We start from the raw sequence: 22,384 nt of genomic DNA on the forward strand, positions 1-22,384 counted from the left end.
TATTGATGAAATTTATCAATAACAGTACATCAGTTAAATAGAAAAATGTATGGCTTTTGCGCAGTAACCTTATGTTATTTTGTTACAGGGTGAACAAGTATTTCAAGCATTGTTAAATGCTGGTACTAAGAGGAGGATCAAATTGAAAATTGCTCAAAACTGGCCCTCTAAGCAGTATCCTAATATGGACTCAGAATATTTAGTTAGGAAGAAAGCTGCACAGGTAATTTAAAGAAGTTAATTTTTACCAGTGGCGTAACTGTAACATCCGCGGCCCGTGGCAAATCGATTATTATTGATGGGGCTCTTTCAGTAAAATTCTGACCTCACGGCCTTTTGGGCCGGGGCCCTTATGGGTCGGGGGGCTGTGGAATTTTGCCCGCCCTGCCACCCAATAGTTATGCCACGGTTTTTACTAAAAATACATTTTTATTCTGTAATCCTTGGTAGAAAATAGTGAAGTATGATCACAGCATGTATCATGGTGCATCACAAGTCTATTTTAAATATTTTAACCTTACCTTATGTTAAAATACTTGTGTTGGTCATACTTACAGATATTTAACGGTTACTTAACTTTAATTTGATGACTTCAGTATAAACTCTAAAGACAGTCTAAATTATAAAATGTCTTTGAGTGCAGCTATATAACTACACACTATATTATATTCAGACGATATAGAAGACGCCATGAATGATAATATTATATAGTAAAGTATTCTATAAAATACATTATCATTGTTTTCTTGTTCTTTTTTTGGTGACTTTTTTTTAAATTCCTTTATTCAAAGCATAATATTATACAAGAAAAACATGAAATAGTTTCCCATACAAAAACCTAAAAGGTTTATCGGTTTGGGAGAGAACAACTCAACTGAAAAATCATGTTTTTGTTATTTTGTAAAGGTTTGGTTAAAACGTGCGATATTATTATCAAAACCCGCACTCAGTACTCATATTTATTATAGGTTAGAAGTCTAAACTTCTCGAAGTTGCTCGGTGGAGGAGTGCTACATACGAAGTTCTGGCTGGTGGACCGAGCTCACTTCTACATTGGCAGTGCTAACATGGATTGGCGGTCGCTCAACCAGGTATAGACTGCATATGCCCGGCTTAGCTAGTCCCGGCGCCGAGGGGAACGCTTCAGTTTGCCGGAGCATTCCCTTACTTTGGTGGAAGTCCGGTCCCTTTTGAGGTAGACCGGCCGGTCATGGAGGGAGTCCTGTGTTAGACAGATCCAGGACATTCCTCCGTATACGGCTGAAGGCAAACCGCAGGTGGTTTTAGTGGGTAAGAGTCCCATATACCCCCGGGGTGCTTCAGCTAACTGAGGCACATCCCCAACCCAAGGCACCCATGATGGGTTTCCCCTGCGCATCAAAAAAAAAAAAAAAGTATAGACTGCATATAACTTATAAGATCGACAGGAAGAAATTAATGAGGAATGCTCATTGATCGATTTTTTGGTTTTGTTGGAGCGAGGGTTGAGGATACGGTATTGGTAACAGCTCTGGATTTATCATTAACCTATGTATAATCAGTATAGGCCATGGCCTATGGGCGGCAGCGTCCTAGAATGACTAGTTCGTATAGGGGCGGCAAAATTAAAATGGCCTATACTCATAAAATACTTAAATCCGGCCATGATTGGTAGATGTGATACACAAGTCGTTATTGGTAATATAATAATATGTTATTGAAACATAACAATTTCATAAAAATCGGTTAAGTTTCAAAGCCTGTTTGAAGCAAAAAACAAATCTAACATAAAAAACATGCATTTTTTAATAATATAAATACATAGTAAGTACATGTTTTGCGCGTTCGATGTTGCAATATTATGTAAATAAGTTTTATATTTTCCCAGGTGAAGGAGCTAGGTCTTGTGGCATACAATTGTTCCTGCCTCGCCAAAGACTTGGGAAAGATATTTGATGTGAGTATTAAATATATTTTTTAGTCAATACCATGTTAGAATCTGTTTTCTTTTGTCTGATTTTTATTCATTTAACATACGTTTTGTCTTTTTATGATTTCTCAAGATCTCAACACAAAGGCAAAAAATTGTGTAACTATAATGTCTGTTTATAATTATTATGTACTAGGTATTTGACCGGGCTTTGCTCGGTATTCGATAAAACACGAATTAAATGACATTTTCTAAAAATGATTCGTAGCTAGATCGATTTATCGCCCCTGAAACCCCCTATATACTAAATTTCATGAAAATCGTTCGAGCCGATTCCGAGATTCCAATTATTCTCGTATATAGCAATATAGCAATTTTTGTATATATGTCGCAGCCGACTGGTTTAAATAGCCGTTCAATCAAACAGGTAGCCCTTTGACTGAACAACGCCATTCAATCACACGTCTAGCTTTTATATTGAATATTTTAGTCGCTCAAAACGTTCAACACTACAGCTGATTCAAAAGCCGCCGTCTAATTGAAGTAGTTCAGCGCGCACCGCTGCGGCGCTAGGTGCGTTTTATTTACAATATGGCGTCAACTAGCAGGTGTTTGTTGGTGTTTGTGGTTGTTTTTCGGAAAGAAAGTAGTTAATAAAAGTTACAAGTTACAAGAGACAAAAATTGTGGAGGCACCTACGAGTGAATTAAAATTTCAACAAATATTCGAGGAGAAATTACGGGATAATGAAATGGATGAACGCAGCCTCCCCCGAAAGGGAAAAACAAACCAGTTGGCTAAGCGTCGTCTAGCTGTAGTGTTGAACGTTGTAGTCAACAAGTCGGCTAAACGGCGTATAGCCGTGTGATTGAATGGCGTTGTTCAGTCAAAGGGCTAGCTGTTTGATTGAACGGCTATTTAAACCAGTCGGCTGCGACATATATATACAAGAATTGCTCGTTTAAAGATATAAGATAAATCACATATAAATCTAAAAAGTTCCGAAACTACTATCTTCTGGAAATAAAACACATTACTTCTCACCTCTATTTAAATAAAACATACAAGGTGTATAATAAATACCAGAGATAAAATATACCGTATATTATAATTTATGCTCAAGATAAAATAATACCAGAGATAAACAGGGTGTACCACAGGGACTAATTACACCACCGCTAATGAACCTTCTCACCTATATATAGCTATAACCCTTTGAAATCCCACACAAAGGTTCTGTTGACAATCTCAAGGTCTTTATTTGCAACGAAAATAAACCCGGGTTTTTTATATTTCGCTATGCAAATAAGTTGTTTCAAGGTAGAGATGTTTTCTCTTTATACACAGTTGTTATTCATATTGGATAAATATAAACTTAGTTTAAATAGTCTGTAAAACTGAGAAAGCACAATAATGCACGGTTTCTCATAGTTTTTGACGGGAGCTTATCGTTCTAAAAAGTCTGTTATTAGGTTGATATTTTGACTTTAGCCAATCAAAAGCTCTAGTGAATAAATAAACTCTAATTAAATAACTTTAGAAACCGGGTTAAATTAGTAGAGTTACAATTAAGATCAAAATTAAGTATACTTAAAGATTGATGAGTTTAGTCTCGATTAAAACAATAGCAAAGTCAGATGGTTCACTAAAAATTCGGAATGGGAATAAACTGTGTATACTTAATATCTAATATACTTATAAAATTCTCGTATCACAATGTTAGATAGCGTACTCCTCCGAAACGGCTTTACTGATTTTAACCAAATTTTATATGCATATTCATTGGGTCTGAGAATCGGTTACTTTTTATATTGATAAGTGCATTTGTTGAATAAATAATAGTAAATTATTACAACTCGAGACTGACGGCGACCATTGTTTGTGCGGTGGGATAGCGATGGACGTTGCCATGGTGACATACTTATTTAGTCACTTCAATATAATAATACGGGCGAAATACTTTATATGGCAAAGAAACGTTTGCCGGGACAGCTAGTAGTTTTATAATTTGTTTTAAATTCATTTGCTGGCTTAATTTCATGTTAAATCAGCGATCATCTGATATACCTATCAAATATTAAGATTTAATCATTCATATTATGAGACCCAGTAAATAATCAAAGCATATTTTATTCTATAAGGTTTTCTGCAAATTTTCTTTTTCTTTTTTTTCATAAAAATATATTTGGTTTGCTGCGCAGCGTTATATAGTAGACCTCATATTACTTTCATGTAAGTTTTTGCGCCAAACCATTACAGTAATGACAGAAGTTGGCCTCTTACATAAGAAATTACCAAAGTTAGTTTACTATTAACGTTACAACGTTTTTACGTCGGGGCCGAGCCGTGCCTGTTACGTAGTTTTAACGTAATTACGAATTAAGAGTCCGTATACGAAATTTTGCCGATTTCGCTGATTAACAGACGTGATTTAACAGTTAAAATACAGTATTTCTATAAGTTTTAATGCACAACATGTAAGATCATTTCAATTATAATCTAGTGTTGAAGCTAGATTTTTGTTTTTTTTTAGTATTTTTAAATAATCCAACTCAAACCCTCGACAGTTTTGTGATTTTTACTGTAAAAGGTTTAGAATATCACCTGTTTATGGATTGTATTGACGTCTTAACGGTATGAAAAAAATACAATGTACTGTTGAGAAAGTCGTCTATACAATGTTGGAATTACTTTTTACCACTTTAATATGAAATAGTTGAGTAAAAAAATATGTAACTCCGCAAAATTTTAGAGAAAATGGGCAAAGAATTGCTGTTAATTTCGGCAACTTGGAGCTGTAATTCATAAAAAGAAAACGAAAGAAATAATCTATAGATAAAATTCTATCCAATTCGAGAAAAAAGAAGAAAAAAAAGAAAAGCAAATTATGCCAAAAACACGATTTAAAACAACCTAAATCTCACATTAGCCTTGCGGCGAGTAATATAATGTGAGATTTAGGTTATTTTGAATCGTGTTTTTTGGCACAATTTGTTTTTTTTTTCTATTTTGCTCGAATTGGATAGAATTTTATCTATATAGATTATTTCTGTCGTTTCCTTCAAAATTTCGGCAAAATTTCGTATACGGACTCTTAAGCTACGTCAAAAAGTAATGAAATGGAAGCTTTTGAAAAGAGAAATATTACTACTTATATTTACCACTTTTTATGGATCTGTAGGAAAATATACAGTAGGTAATGCAGTTTTAGAATGTCCCTCGGGCTCCCTGAGATCATATCAAAGGGTTTTCGTGGTTGGATACCGCTGTCGATCCTGGCGATACAGGTGATACAGCGGTGGGAATGTGTGGGCCAAAGTGGGCATTGACGTAGGTGTACTCGCAGCTATGGAAACTGGTTGATCGATTAACTGTTCTATGTATTCTATGTATAATTCACAGCTAGGATTTTGGAAATAGATTGATTGACTGTTGTAGATATACCCGCAGCTAGGATTTTGGAAATTTATTGATGACTGTTTTAACTGGGGTCTATGATTTTCGAAATTGATTGATTGATTGACTGTTCCAGGAGTATTGGCAACTTGAAAATTGATTGATTGACTGTTGTAGGTGTACCGTGTACTAGCAACTTGAAAATTCATTGAATGGCTGTTGAAACTTTTTTTTTTTATTTTTATTAAATAAGGGGGCAAACGAGCAAACGCGTCACCTGATGGTAAGCAACTACCGTCGCCCATGGACACTCGCAACATCAGAAGAGCTGCAGGTGCGTTGCCGGCCTTTTAAGAGGGAATACGCTCTTTTCTTGAAGGTTTGCAGGTCGTATCGGTCCGGAAATACTGCTGGTGACAGTTCGTTCCAGAGTTTTACAGTGCGCGGCAGAAAGTTACGCGAAAAACGCACTGTGGAAGACTGCTACTCATCAAGGTGATGAGGATGGTATGTTTTTCGCGTGGGACGATAGCGAAAAGTTGCAGGTGGTATGATTCCGAACAATTCCTCAGAGCATTCCCCGTGATACAACCGATAGAGGATGCAGAGTGAAGCTACATCTCGGCGTAATTCCAGGGGGTCCAAGCTGTTTGAAACACTATGGCAGTCAACAATTCGAGCAGCCCTTCGTTGGATACGATCCAGAGGGAGCAGTTGGTATTTTGGCGCCCCTGCCCAGAGATGAGAACAATATTCCATATGAGGCCGAACCTGCGCCTTGTAGAGTTGTAGGCGTTGGTCCGGACTGAAGTACTGTCTCGCTCTGTTAAGAACACCAAGCTTCTTCGAGGCTAATTTGGCCTTACCCTCAAGATGATATCGGAACTGGACTTCGCTCGATATGTTGACGCCAAGTATCTCAATGCTAGGGGAGATGGTTAAAGATGTGCCCTCGAAACGAGGACTGTAGCAAACTGTACTGATAGTTAAGATTTTTTAAATTGATTGATTGATCATTGACTATTCTAGGTGTACTGACAACTTGAAAATTGATTGTATGATTGACTGTTGTAGGTATACTGGTAACTTGAAAATTGATTGATTGACTGTTGTAGGTATACTGGCAACTTAAAAATTTATTGATTGATTGACTGTTGTAGGTGTACTGGCAACTTGAAAATTGATTGATTGACTGCTGTAGGTATACTGGCAGCTAGGATTTTCAAAATTGATTAATTGATTGACTGTTGTAGGTGTACTGGCAACTTGCAAATTGATTGATTGACTGCTGTAGGTATACTGGCAACTTGAAAATTTATTGATTGATTGACTGTTGTAGGTGTACTGGCAACTTGCAAATTGATTGATTCACTGCTGTAGGTATACTGGCAGCTAGGATTTTCAAAATTGATTGATTGATTGGCTGTTGCAGGTGTACTGGCAGCTGGGCGTCGCCGACGCGGTGCCGGCGGAGTGGCCGGCGGAGCTGAGCACCGACATCAACATGGAGCACCCTGTCAATATCAGCGACGGTGTTAGTAACTTCGGGGCTTTTATCACGGTAAGTGTTTAGTAAGAACATCGATAAATAATTATTATTTAAAATGTACAGGTTGTTATAAGACAAAGTGTTTTGGGTGTGTATCATATTCTGTTCCTTATACAAACTACGGAACCCTAAAAACTAGGCCTTTACATCCGTTGTGGATGGTTTATACAGTATTTTTCAGAGCGAAGTAACCACTCCTCAAATACTGTAGTGCCTGGGACAAGATTTTTAAATGTCCGTATGGTTGCCCAAGCGCATACGGCATTCTCGCATCATAGTCGGCCTAGTCCAGGGGAAAGAACTAGTCAATACGTCTGGGACCAACTATGTGCGGGTTTCCTCACGATGTTGTTCTTCACCGTACGAGCGTCCGTATTATGTACTTGAGATCAGAAAATGTCTCATAGGTACACGCCTCCACCCGGGTTCGAACTTGCACCCTCTAGGAGTGCGAACCGAAGGTCTACCCATTAGGCCACGGACGCTTCCTTATACAGCGACCATAATAGTTATAGTCGCTGTTAATCATCTGTGTCCTAACCCACAATTTTTTTGTTGAATTTTGAATGCAGTCCTGTTCTAAATGATTTAAAGAACATAACTGCATTCGTAATTCGATTAATTTTTTTGTTGGTTAGTACACGAATGCGTAATAGCGTCCATATAGAGCTCACTGTAAAAGTAGCAGCGCTGTAAGAGTGACTTTTTAACATTTTTGGACAGGCAAATTCATAATGTAATTTACTCATCTATACTAATAAAGCAGAAGAGTTTGTTAGTTTGTTTGTTTGAACGCGCTAATCTCAGGAACTACTAATCCGATTAAAAAAATATTTCAGTGTCAGATAGCCCATTTATCAAGGAAGGCTATAGGCTATATTTTATCATGCTAAGACTAATAATTTTTTGAGAATTTCGCTTCCGACAGCGCTCGAGAGTGGACGTGCGCTTGTCGTAGCTGCTAAAGTCAGTGAATCTCAAAATGTTTACGTGTGACGCTTGCGGTGGATACTTCACGGATGGTGCAACCTGTAGCATTTGTAAAGTACATCTGGACTTTCCATGTGCGGGCATCACGGAGGCGGGTTATCGACGCTTGGGTGAAAGAAAAAGTACTTGGAAGTGTCCTAAGTGTAAAGTAAGTCCCTGTGCATCCCCGACTCCACCGTCTCTAGGTCAAAGCCAGCTCGACAAGATCCAAGAGCAGCTAAATATAATTATGACAAAATTGGCACCCCTCTCATCAATGCTAGAGGATATAAAGTCTATTAAGTCCGATATCACGCACTTAAAAGATTCTCTGGAAATTGCTCATGAGCGCGTAGAAAAAATCTCCAAAGAAGTAAAATGCGTCGAAAAAAGAGTTACAGATGTTGAGAAAATATCGTCAAACGTACCTGTTCTTCAAAAAGAAATTTCGCGACTAAACCAGGAACTCGAAAAAAGAGATCAGTGGCAGCGAGCAAATAATGTGGAGATCATGGGAGTACCTCAAACCAACAATGAAAACCTATTTACATTGGCACTTAAGATCAGTTCTCTGGCAGACATGGACATCAAGAAGGAAGACATTAACTATATCGCACGCATACCGACCAGGAACCCTAACGCAGCTAAACCTATTGTAATATCTTTTAACAATCGTTTTATTAAGGAGGAGTTCTTGGCTTCAGCACGTAAGTGTGATTTAAATACTTCAATGATTGGTTACTCGACATCTTCCAAATTTTACATCAATGATCACCTTACTCAATATAATAAAACACTGCTTGCCAAAGCTAAGAAACGTGCTAAAGAAACTGGTTTTAAATATGTCTGGGTTAAGCATGGTAAAATATTAGCTAGAAGATCTGATACTTCTCCAAAATTTTTTATAAAAACAGAAGAAGATCTCCTAAAGTTAACATAAATAATATATTTAACTGTAATACAAGTTTTAACTCTATTTGCTGTACTAATTTTATGTATTATAATATCTTAATTGTATCGGAATCAAATATAAATTACAACGTAAATTTGGAAATTTTAAACAAAAGTTTGAGAACCACAGTTTTGAAACCAGTTCGAAAACGAAACTTAGTATTATTCAAGTATATCCTATTGCCACCCTTATCGTATTTGCTCCGCATGAAATTGACACTTGTGTGTATATGCAACGCAGCAATAGTAAGGTTAAAATTTGTTCAATTGCGCTTCTCACACAGGTCTAATTTGCTTGTATTATCAACCACCTACCCACACATATCTTTTAGTGATATTTTTTGTCAAACGCCATGTACAGTATATTATAACATTAACATATATTTAAAAATCGAATTAAACAAGACGTCCTATGAAAATAATATACACAATTATAGTAGACTGTATATTATTTCTTCTGAGATTTTATCACTAATATTCTGTTTACAACCCGCAGCATTAAAATTTACTAAGGTGCAACTTTTTAATTTTATGCAAAATTTAACTGATTTATATTTAAATTATTATCTTCTTAAGATTATTTATTGTCATTTTATGCAACTCAATTTTAAATACGGCTCCTATTGTTTATTAATATATTATAATTTTTATGGCGGCAATGAAAGCTTATCGGTGGTCGTAAATTTAACAATGCATTCGATAATTACATTTCTATTGTATTTAACTAAGAACTATTTAATCATGATACGAATTATGTTAGTATTTAAAACTTTTTATACACAACATTTTTTTAAAGTTATTATATTTTTCTTACAGATTTTTAATAATTATATAGGTTATTTTACAACATTTTGTCTATTTTACACTTTTGATTTATTTATAAAATATTGTTATCATTATTCTATATACAAATTACTTAAACTAAAGATCTTTACACGAATAACAATGCACTTTATAGTATGCATCTTTGCACAAGAATACTCTTATACTTACCTAAGTGATAATTTAAGTTTACTACTAATCATTTTAAAAGATGGCTTGTGATCTAAATCTTAATATTTTTTACCAAAATGTGCGTGGTCTTCGCACAAAATGTCTAGAACTTTTTAACAGCATTTTGTCCGAAGATTATGATGTGATACTTTTAACCGAAACATGGCTCCAAAGCGACATACTAAACACTGAGTTATGCGACGATCGGTACGACGTGTATCGATGCGACCGCGATCTACACTCGACTGGCAAGCGCAGCGGCGGTGGCGTTATGGTATGTATACGTCGTGAACTGGATGCTCGGCTTGATATCGACTGGGTATGTGAATCAATCGAATCATTGTGCCTGACCGTGTCCTCAAGCAAATTGCGTTCCAATGTTGATTTGCACATTATACTAGTATATATTCCGCCTAATGATTCTATTATAACTCAGTGCGTCCCTAGAATTATAAGCGCACTAAAACTTCTTCACGAACGTAAGCCATTAGATAATTATCTGCTGACAGGGGACTTTAACTTATCTTGCTTAGACTGGTCCAATAATGTGGGTTCAGTTAGACACATTGGCAGAGTCGAAACTCAAGAAGTAGCTCATCATTTTGTAAGTGATCTTTTATTTCTAGGGCTAAGCCAATATAACAATATTGTAAACGTCAGTGGTAATGTCATAGATTTGTGTTTCAGTACTCTTCCCCTAACTGTTCACGAGACTTATCCATTAACTAAGGTAGATAATTTTCATCCCCCACTTAATATAAATATAATGGACCTTTGTATTAAGCCCTTTAAGGAGAAATTTGAGCCACGGTATAACTTTCTTAAGGGCGATTATTCATTGATAAATGAACATTTAAAAAATATTGACTGGCCGACGGTGCTGAAAGCCGATGATATAGATGCCGCTGTTCACAACTTCAACTCAAAATTATACGAGTGTTTTGAGAAGTTCCTACCTATATATAATAAAAAAAATACTAATTATCCAATCTGGTACAGTCGAGCTTTAATTAAAATTATTAAGGAAAAATCTGTTGCTCATAGGCGTTGGAAAAAATATAAAAATACGTGTGATTATGATGAATTTAAGCTTCTTAGGACCCGGCAACACAGGATTCAAAAAGAATGTTTTGCTAGCTTTACTAGCAATGTAGAACATAAAATAAAATTTGCGCCTAAGTATTTTTGGACCTATGTTAAATCAAAAAAAGGCGGATCTATGTACCCTCATAAATTTTCATTTAATGGCGAGGTAATTGATGATGGGACTTCAATTTGTTCTGCTTTTAACAATTTTTTTGAAAGTGTCTTTGTAAGGCCCACCAATAGTGATGAACAAAATGATATACCTTCGTCAAATAGCCTTTCACTTAACAATGAGAGCCTATCCTCTATACACATCACCGAAAATTACGTCCTTAAAATGCTTCGATCTCTTGACATCAATAAGGGACCAGGCTGCGACGCCATCCCGCCTATATTCTTACGTTCATGCGCAGATAGCCTAGCATCACCTATTGCTTTGCTTTTTCAACGTTCTTTGAAGGATTGTGTGTTTCCGTTAATCTGGAAAAAAGCCCACATTATACCTGTATTTAAAAAAGGATCAAAAACTGAGATTACTAACTACCGGCCAATTTCCATTTTAAATACATTGGCTAAAATGATGGAAAAAGTAGTTTTTGAAAACATATATCCTACTATTATCAAAGGTATACCTGATACCCAACACGGTTTTCTTCGTGGCCGTTCTACTATATCTAACTTGGCAATCCATACAAACTATGTCTTAGAACAAATGGAAAGTGATGGTCAAGTGGATGTAGTCTATACGGATTTCGAAAAAGCCTTTGACCGAGTGGACCATACTATACTTTTACAGAAATTGTTTCAGTTGGGTATACACGGAGACCTTTTGCGATGGGTTGCCTCTTACTTGTCTAATCGTTCTCAGGCGGTTGTAATGGGCGGATACAAGTCTGATTACATACAGGTTCCTTCAGGCGTGCCTCAAGGATCACATTTAGGACCACTCTTCTACAACGCGTACATTTATGACATTCATTTATATTTACTTTATACCCGTCATTTATCGTACGCTGACGATAAAAAAATATATTTAAGTATATCATCAATTAATGACTGTGAGAAACTACAAAACGATTTAAACAGAATATACAATTACTATCAACAAAATAAAATCTCCGTGAACGTAAGTAAATGCCAGTGCATATCTTTTAGTCGTAAGAAATCACCTATAATTTACAATTACATGTTTAATGGTGTTCCTATAAAACGAGTTAACATAGTAAAGGATCTAGGTGTTTTATTTGATTCTAAAATGAATATGGTTGAACATATTGACTCGATAGTAAGTAAATCCTACAAAAACTTAGGTTTTATTATAAGAACTTGCAAACCATTCAATCATATTCTTAGTTTAAAAGTACTTTATTACGCATATGTCAGGAGTATATTAGAGTATGCTTGTCAAGTGTGGCAACCCTATTATGCTGTCCACATCAGCAAAATCGAAAGAATCCAAAAGAAATTTGTAAAATATATAAATTTCAGAATTAAAAATAAAGTTACCAACTACACAGACATCTGCCGGACTTATAACCTACTATCTCTTGAGGATAGACGTTCTCTAATGAATATGAGCCTACTCTTTGATATACTGCGAGGGCGTATAAACTGCCCAGAATTGCTTGCACAAATAACATTTAACACACCAATTTATCGCACGAGAAACACCCCTATGCTTAGTGTGCCTTCGCATCGTACATCTTATGGCCAAAATGCTGTACTTACAAGAGTTGCAAAAAGTTACAATAAATACTTTTCTGAAGTTGACATTTTTGTTGGAAATAAAAAATCTTTTATGAACAAAATAAAAAGCATTTTATCTGGTGAGAGCGCTCATTAATTTCATCTTAATTTATTTTGAGTATTATTTTATGACTTTGCATGTGATATACCTATTGCTGCTAGAAAGTTATATAAGTAATGATAATTAGTGTAAATGGAGTCAAAGTTATTTTTGGTTGTAATAGTTTCTATATTATTATCTTTATCATAATAAGTATGTATTGTAGTGTGACTAAACCATATCTTACCTCAACGCAACATTCCATGAAATGGTAGTGAGGCAATCTAAGTTTTTTTTTTTTCTTATCTACCCTCTCTTATATTATTTCTTTGTTTAAGTACATTGTATTACTTAAATTTATGTAATAGTAATTAGATGTTTTAAAATGATGTGTGTTTATACTTAGATATTCTAATTAAGTCGGTTTAAGCTTTAGTTTAGTATTTAAGCTGTATTTAAGTAGGTAACTTTAATTGACCTTTTAGTTAACTATACATTGTATATTTAAACAGTTAGTTTTAAGGTTGTAGTTATCTTAATAAAATAAAAATAAAAAAAAAAAAAAAAAAAAAAATAGGAGCTAAGAAATAGAGGAAAATGTGAAAAAAACGGGAGGAAAGGGCTTATTAGAACACGCTAATCTCAGGAACTACTGGTCCGATTTGAAAAACTCTTTTTGTGTTAGATAGTCCATTTATCGAGAAAGGCTTATAGGCTATATTTAATTGGACTACGACTAATAGGAGCGAAGAAATAGAGGAAAATGTGGAAAAAACGGGAGGAAAGGGCTTATTTGAACGCGCTAATCTTAGGAACTACTGGTCTGATTAAAAAAAATATTTCAGTGTTAGATAGTTCATTTATTGGGAAAGACTATAGGCTATATTTTATTACTCTAAAACTAATAAGAGCGAAAAAATAGAGAAAAATGTGGAAAAAAACGGGGGAAATTATTTGAAAGGGCTGATCTCACGAACTACTGGAGCAATTTTTCTGTTATGGCGCAGCGCAGACGACAGACTATCCGTGACGCACTTTTTAGTCCGTGGAAATAGAACCTATGCAGAAACGTCTGCGCAGCGCGTCGTGTGCGTTACTGCATGTAATTGCATAGGTTCTATTTCCACGGAGTACGGAGTACGGACTAAAAAGTGCGTCACGGATAGTCTGTCGTCTGCGCTGCGCCTATTTGGCACAGATAAGAAGTAGACCGCGTGAAGGATCATAGGCTATTTTTTGTGGAATAATTTGTCTGTGAAATATCTAATATACGCGGACGAAGCCGCGTGGAACGTCTAGTCTCTCTAATCTATACTAATATTAAAAATGCGAAAGTATCTCTGTCTGTCTGTCTCGCTTTCACGCCAAAACTACCGAACCGATTGTAATGAAATTTTGTATACAGATAGTCTAAAGACTGAGAAATTACATAGGCTACTTTTATACTGGAAAAAAGGGTTGTAAGGGGGTGAAAATACGAAAATTTGTTCAAATTAAGTTAGTTCCAAAAATTCATACTAGATGGCGCCGTGCGTCTCTTACATCACGCTAACGCTTGCCCAACATCTTTCTATAAGAGGTGGTATCATCGTAAATTACTTTTTTTTCGATTGTTATTTTTTTTACGTTATTTAATAAGACAGTACTTTATATTATAATTTAATTATATACAGTGACGTAACCTTAAACCTATCAATGATAAATAGTTTATGGGTAAAGTTGTGTAATTGGGGGGCTAAATAAGCTTTAAAATTTGGCATAAAATATAAAGTTTAATTAAAAAAAAAAATATGTGCACAACGCACAGCTGTTGTGATTTAAGGGGTACCAGGGATTTTTTATAAAAGCTTTTGACACCAATTTTGTTGACATCGCGCGCTATAAACTGAAGTCCACGCGGACGAAGTCGCGGGCAACAGCTATAATAAATAATAATAAACGCGTGTTAAAAAGTATACTCTACAATCCCCTCGAAACATACGTCATACATGTAACTAGTTCTGGGATATACACAATTCAAATTGAACAAGTAGTTTGATATTTCACTCAGATACAATCGGGGATTGAATGTTTAATATTGATCACTTACAGTCGGAGCACGCGACGTAATCGCACACGGAATTACCATTAATATAATTGAAAACTATCATGGCCTATCAATTTTGTCTATCAGCTTAGTACTAGATATAATTAGGTCATATTATATAGCATAGTTGGTAAAGTCCGGTAAAGTACGTAGAAATTTGTAATACCTAGCGCTTAGCTTTTTAATTATTTGCAATATTTAGCAATATTTATAAAATATTGCTAAATATTGCAAGAGACAAATAGCGATTGGTCAATGTACGAAGTTTTAAGCCCATAGCGACAGACCTGTTAAAAGGTTTAGAAAAATTAGAGATATTATGTATTATATTTTGTTAGATATATCATACTTTGTTTAAAAGATCCAAAGGAACGACTTTCCCAACCATATTTGTAATATTTTTGTTGAAAAGATTGTATCCAGTAGACTTTAATGAGAGAACCAAAGCTTTTTGTTCCTTCTTAAAATATTTTCTCGCTTTTACGAGTTCCAAGTTCATGATGGAAACTAAACTAACATTATACAAAATAAAGCAAACGTCCGTAAACAATTCGCTCGCATAGCAAATAACGCGATTCAATTTGGCCGCATGAATAAACTAGACGGTTCGTGCAGACGACTCCGTACCCCCAGGGTAATAGAATAGTTTGCTGCCAATACAAAATATTGTCAAGACTTAGTGTAGACTGTAGAGTGTATTGATAAGGGGCCATCCATAAAGTACGTCACACGATTTTCATGATTTTTAGATCCGCCCCCCCGCTCTTTGTCACATTGGTGAGACCCCCCCCCCTCCCTTGTGTGACGTCACAGATACAATTTTACCTCTTTAAATTAAAACCACCTAATATTTTAAATTTCGCTATTCAATTGTGATTGTCACAAAACTTATTACCCCTGCCCCCTCCTTGTCACTATTCATCGACCCCCTACTCCCCCCTTTAAAGGCGTGACATACTTTGTGGATGGCCCCTAAGAATTGTAGAGTGTAGCCATACCTAGAAGGCTGCTGGCGTATGGCCAAAATGAAGATTAACTCTTTCGAAACTGCTAGACCCATTTTGTTGAAATTTTGTCTACAGACGTTCTTCCTACGGGAAGTAGAGTAGTACTCTACTTCCCGTAGGAAAAACGTCTGAGAATCGGTTTTTTTAAGATCCGACGAAAGAATAGGTACGTTATAAAAGTGATCGCACGGTTAGTACACGAAATGCAACGCATACGTCCTGTAGAATATGGTAGGTCCGTTCTAAATACATATTAAATTCCCTGAAGTTAATACAAGCTTTGATTAACCCGTCAAAAACATTAACTAAGTAATGGAGTGGAGCTAAGGAACTTAGTCACTGTGACCGGCTGCTGACTCAGCTAAGCTCTGCCAAGGCCACTGGGTAAATGTTAAGATGTAGTCATCATCATTATCAACTATACAAAACATCATTATCAAAATTAGTTTCGATTTAATTCCATACTAATATTATAAATGCGAAAGTTCACGCCCAAACCGCTAAACCGATTTTGCTGAAAGATATGGAGATACTTTGAGTCCCGGTAAGGACATAGGACTTTTATCCCGGCAAAATGCACGGTTCCCGTGTGATAAACGAACTTTGGCGCAACGGAGTTCCGGGCGTCATCTAGTTATTATACAGGTGTGATTAAAATAAGTGATAATACTTTAGGGTGTGTACGTGTTCCTTGTAGAGAGTTCACAAGAATCCTAAAAATCAGGAAAAAGGTACACTAATAATAAGTACATAGTAAGAATAAGTACGTAAGTATAGCCTGTCAAGAAATTGAAGAAATTAAAAAGTGGCAACATCGTAGTGTCATCCCTTTGAAATCAATCTACCCTTTCAAATCAATCTAAGAAAAAAGGAATGACACTACGATGCTGTCACTTTTTAATTTCTTCACATTCTTGACAGGCTATAGTTTTCAATACTACTTTCGTCTCCATGTCAGCAAAAATTTGTATTTTGTCGTGATCTTGAAATATTTCCCCGAGTTTACAAACAAACGGCGCGGCGCCAGGAATTGACAGCGATCACGCGATCCCGTACTTTGTTTATCATTATATTACGGATGGAATGAATTTTAATTATCCATTAAAAGTATTCCAGAAACACGAGTAATTTGGTTGTGTTCCGGTAGCCACACGCATGGTAAATTGTGAGCTGCTTCGGTCGGCAATCACAGAGTGTAATTTTTATCCGACTGCTCAAATAAAGGTTGTGTTTTAAGAGGATACAACAGCGGCTAGAGAAATGAAAAATAGTACGTGTAATATCTATAGCTGTCTCCCTTACCTCAAGCGTATACCGCAGAACGCGATAGAGACAACTGCAGAAAATCCAGAAAATCAACGATTCGTTGTCCCCTGATTCCTTCTCCAAAACTTAACCGATTTAAGTACTTTTTTCATTAAAGATTAAAAAAAGGCTTGAGCTGTGTTCCTATGTTTTGCTTTTTTTGTATAATCTAGCCAAATCTGTTTTCTGGACGTTTGAACACAGTGGAAAATCTGGCCATTTTTTTGGGTTTTTGAACGTTCATATCTTATTTAATAATTAAATTATGAAAAAAAAGAAAACATAGGGACATTGTATTAGTGGCCGTAGATATTCAGGAAAAAAATTATAACTCTACTAGCATTATCCAAGGAGGAAACAGGGGACAACGTTTGTATGGAAAAAAGGGCGGTGTGGAATCCTCTTAAGAGTGAAGGGTGTGTATCGATATGTTTTAATAACTGACTTCCAAAAAGGAGGAGGTTATATGTTCGGCTGTGGATATAATATATATTTTTTTTAATTTTATTTGTGTATGTTCAACGATTACTCCGCCGTTTGTGAACCGATTTTCGAAATTTTTGTTTTGTTGTATTAGGTTTCACTCCAATTTAGTCCCATTTTCACAAAAGTGGTGACCTGATGATGGGAACCATGAGTCATCGAGGGAACTCCTCGAAAAATGGAAACATTTTTTTTTTTATGAAATAAGGGGGCAAACGAGCAAACGGGTCACCTGATGGAAAGCAACTTCCGTCGCCCATGGACACTCGCAGCATCAGAAGAGCTGCAGGTGCGTTGCCGGCCTTTTAAGAGGGAATAGGGTAATAGGGGAGGGTAGGGATGGGAAGGGAATTGGGGAGGGTAGGGAAGGGAATAGGGTAGGGGATTGGGCCTCCGGTAAACTCACTCACTCGGCGAAACACAGCGCTAGCGCTGTTTCACGCCGGTTTTTTGTGAGAACGTGGTATTTCTCCGGTCGAGCCGACCCATTCGTGCCGAAGCATGGCACTCCCACGTATAAACATATGGTGATTTAGGTTTTATGAGAAGCATCTTAAGCATATGCTACCAAAACGCAAGATTTTGCACCGAGGTATACTATGGTTCCGAAGATACTAAGAGAACTCCGGATTCCTTATAGATACGAGTTTGGGAGTTTTGGCGCTGTTTTAAGAACTGAAAGCATATGCTACTATGCAAATTACATTCATCATCATCATCATCATCATTACCACCACATCAATGTCACAAAAATTGAACATAACAAATTCAACCTTAACTCCAGAGCGTAAGGCACACATTTGACATTACTTCTGAGAAGTAAGTTGCTTCGATAATATTTTAAATGTAAGTATTGTTTAAAATTATCTGCAGCTGATATTATATTTTGTATGTGTGACTGACTGTTAACAAATTGTAATAACTAATAAGATACGTAGAATAATATGCAGGTGTGTTATTCTACGTAAGTATTAAGTACGCGATGGTTTACTAGGTAAGTAACTAAAAAGAGTGAAATTATTATTTTTAACAAAAAATTAAAACCGACTTCCAAGGTAAAAAAAATAATAACATCCATATTATATGAACTAAAAAGTATTAAGTAAGTATTTTTTCCTATCTAATAGTGCCTTTTTCCGAATTCGGCTAAAACTCAACTAGGTATTCTGTACTCAATCTTCATCATTTCGAAGTCGGTGCCAGTTACAAAAGTTTCAAATATTCTGAAGATTCGGCTATATCTGGTACCGAATTCGGAAAAAGGCACTATTAGATAGAAAAAATTATTTAATACTTTTCGTCCATATAATATGGATGTTATTATTGTTTTTACCTTGGAAGTCGGTTTTAATTTTTTGTTAAAAATAATAATTTGAAAAGCCTCAAAACGATTTCCGGATTTGAGCTTGACTTTTATCATTTACATATTTTAAAAGTTCGTCTGTGTACAATTTTACATCGAGTAGGTAGGTACATGAAAACAGTTAGAATTTTTCCTTTTCTCAAAAAATGGTTACGTTATTTTCAATTACACATATAAGTACTTAATATTTAAAAAAAATATGTTGATTGGAACATAGCAAATGTATAATTATATTGTGACATCATATTTTATCGAAATAAAAATTTAAGGTCCATTCTTCAACCTAAAATTTAAAATTTCTACCAAATCGTTGTAACGCCGACGTGGAAAGTAGGAACAGACAAACAGACACTTTTCCATTTGAGTATGAATTGACTAAACCTTTAACAATATTACTAAGTCGCTCAAGTAAATTATTACAATAGAAGGACAGGTTATCATGTCTATTAAGTAGATTAGGTCACGGCTACGATTAGGTCATTCATTTTTGCAGCTATCATACTATATTATGGTAATAGGATTAGCCTTAGTGCTAAGTTTACAGCTAGAAATGGGTGTAATAAGCTTACAGGCTGCTGGGGTATCAAGGTCGCAAATAAATGTAGACGTGAGTGGAAGAACTCAATAACTAACAGTAAAAAAATACCGTTTTTAGGGTTCCGTACCCAAAGGGTAAAAACGGGACCCTATTACTAAAACTTCGATGTCTGTCCGGGTCCGTCCGTCTGTCTCTAGGCTGTATCTCAAGAACCGCTATAGCTAGACTTCTGAAAATTTCACAGATTGTGCATATCTGTTGCCGCTATAACAACAAATACTAAAAGCCATACAACAAATGTGTTTTTTTGTAATTTTTTTCTCGATATCAATATGATATAGTATATAATTCTTTAGGGCCAGAAAAATGATTTGAAAAAAAAAACTGCATTTTATGCGTAGCCAGGTGATGAAGTAGATAAGTTACAAAGTTTGTTCAAGTTGTAAGGGAAAAGATGAGTAAATGTCCGTATATTACAAAATGTTAGTTATCATGTTCATCCACTCATGTCTTCTAATGTGACTGTAGAATCTAGAATAGACTTAGAGCTCTTGAGTCTTGTGTCTCCTTTGTGTATTACTGACGGTTGGTCTAGTAGGAACAGAATAACTACGTATTCGTAACACGAATACGAAGCTTGCATATACATTCCAGTGGTGCGTCAGGTTAATGTGACCGTGTTGTACTGTATATGTTTTAAATTGTATCTAATTTTCCATCTTTTTAGTAAAAGATGGCCCCGTGCGAGTTTCTTACGCCGGTTCTTCTCGCCGGGTTAGTTCCCGAACCGGTGGTAGGCACCGTAGTATCGACGTTCGGTAAAGTTTTTGTAAAAAAATTACTCCGAATAAAAATATTTTAGATTTTGATTTTAACATAGAAACGACTAGTTTGGCATAGTCCGAAAGGATTCTATGAAAATTATGTCAGGACCTACCCAGCCTTTCAAATATGCGTTTTTTATAATAAGGGGGAAAACGAGCAAACGGGTCACCTAATGGAAAGCAACTACCATCGACCATGGACACTCGCAACAATAGAATTGCTGCAGGCGCGTTGCCGGCCTTATAAGACGGAAATCGCTCTCTACGGTCCGGAAATACAGCTGGCGTCAGTTCGTTCCAGAGCTTTACAGTGCGCTGCAAAAATTTGCACGAAAAATGCGCGGTGGAAGACTGCCACTCAAGGTGATGAGGATGGTTGGTTTAGGTTTGTTAGTTGTTCCTGCTAAGGGACATCTGACAACTCACATAGAGGTATTTTCAGCACTCGACAAGACTATCGAGTGCTGAAAATACCTCTAATCCAAACGGGAAAAATTAAGACTAATTTTCCCGTTTGAATTACCGCAAAATATACAACATTTATGTCTATAAAAAGCACACAGTTTGCTTAGGCACGTTAGCTTTTATAGTGAACGCATATTATGTCGCGTTGCAACGTAAAATCTATTTTGTCCGTGAGAGACGACACCTGATGAATGTAGGTGCTAGTTTTATTTGGATACACTTCAATATACCTATACTAGGTATCAATGAATAGTTTAAGTAGATTCTTAGAAGTAGGATTTCGTTTTTTCGCAAAAGTCACAGATGCCACATTGGTTCGGTTGCTTAAGGTACGTTGTGTGGTTGACACCGAGTGTAGTGTATGCCATGTCGCCCATGTGGCATATATCTGTATAGCTACGCCCACACTGTGCACTTTCATCTTCAATTTTGGTCATCAACTTTCATATTGGCGCATTCAATAATTGAATGCATCAAGGAACGCAACGCCAATATTGTCATTTTTGAAGTTTTGCATACGGCCAGAGGGCATGCGTCGCGAGCATGCCTCAAGTTCGCCGTTGACGTATAACTCATGCCCTTGACGAACAGAAAAAGGCACAGTGTGGACAAAGCTTGTACTGTCCACTATTCAACATACAAGACGACGACTGCGTTGCGGCGTCGCATCTCCAAAATCGCAGTGTTGTGGCTTAGTTCTTACACTTTATGTCCCTGTCTTAGGCTTTAATGATTTTACCTACGGAGTAGAGTGCGATACAGTTATCTCGGCCAATTATATCTTAGGTGCCTGTTTCAGGGCCTTAGATACTCCTAGCGTTAGGCTGCCTTCACATTAAGTCGCGAGCCGCTCGGCAGCAGCGCGACAGCCGCGCGGCTCGTTTTAGTATAGACTATATGTGAAGGCAGCCTTAGTGTAAAGAGGTAAAAAATCTCTTAACTGTCTCTATTGTCACTTGTAAACTATTCTATTACAGAGCTCCCCACCACCTCTGTCCCCGGCCGGTCGCACCAACGACGACGATGCCATCGTCCACATCATATCCACCGCCGAGGAGTTCGTGTACATCTCCGTCATGGACTACTCGCCCGTCATCGAGTATTCGCCTAAACTCAAGTAAGTTGTAGTAATAACACGACGTTCCAACAGTAGGTATATGGTCGTTTAAAACTTTAAGATCGTTTGAAGAAACTGGAGGAGGTGATATACGTATGTGTACAATATCTACCAATAACGTGCCACTATCTGATCATAATCTACCAATGGTGTGTACCCATGCGATGATATCTGCCCCGCAGGGTGAATTTATATTATCTTGCAACACCAATGCAACAGGCGCAAATTGTACAACATGGTGTAAATCGTTAATTTCGTATACCAAATATCTGCCAATGCTTCCTCGCTTACCGAAAGGTTCTTGAACAATTCGCAGTTTGTGAATGAGACAGCAATAGTCAGAGAAAGACTCACAACTATCATATTTCCTCAGGTTCTGGCCGAAGATCGACGACGCGATTCGCACCGCCGCCATCGAGCACCAGGTCCACGTGCGCATGCTGATCAGCTGGTGGCAGCACTCCGCGCCCGCCGAGGAGAACTACCTGGCGTCGCTGGCGGCGCTCGCCGGCGCCTACCCGCGCCTCGACCTGCGCGTGGTGAGTGACATACAGACA

General features: G+C 36.7%; 1 protein-coding gene across 4 annotated transcripts in view; it reads left to right on the forward strand.

Annotated features, from left to right (window-relative positions):
* LOC121733712 (5'-3' exonuclease PLD3-like) overlaps positions 1-22,384 on the forward strand; it is a 107,340-nt gene that overhangs the window by 82,893 nt on the left and 2,063 nt on the right. For all 4 annotated transcript variants that reach the window (XM_042124058.1, XM_042124061.1, XM_042124060.1 and 1 more), the window contains exons 5-10: positions 89-223; positions 969-1,091; positions 1,868-1,936; positions 6,738-6,866; positions 21,688-21,827; positions 22,201-22,366. In XM_042124058.1, the coding sequence (XP_041979992.1) occupies positions 89-223; positions 969-1,091; positions 1,868-1,936; positions 6,738-6,866; positions 21,688-21,827; positions 22,201-22,366 (762 nt within the window). The remainder of the gene's footprint in view (positions 1-88; positions 224-968; positions 1,092-1,867; positions 1,937-6,737; positions 6,867-21,687; positions 21,828-22,200; positions 22,367-22,384) is intronic.

The sequence above is a fragment of the Aricia agestis genome, chromosome 14 (assembly GCF_905147365.1).
Source record: "Aricia agestis chromosome 14, ilAriAges1.1, whole genome shotgun sequence".
In the NCBI taxonomy this organism is placed as follows: domain Eukaryota; kingdom Metazoa; phylum Arthropoda; class Insecta; order Lepidoptera; family Lycaenidae; genus Aricia; species Aricia agestis.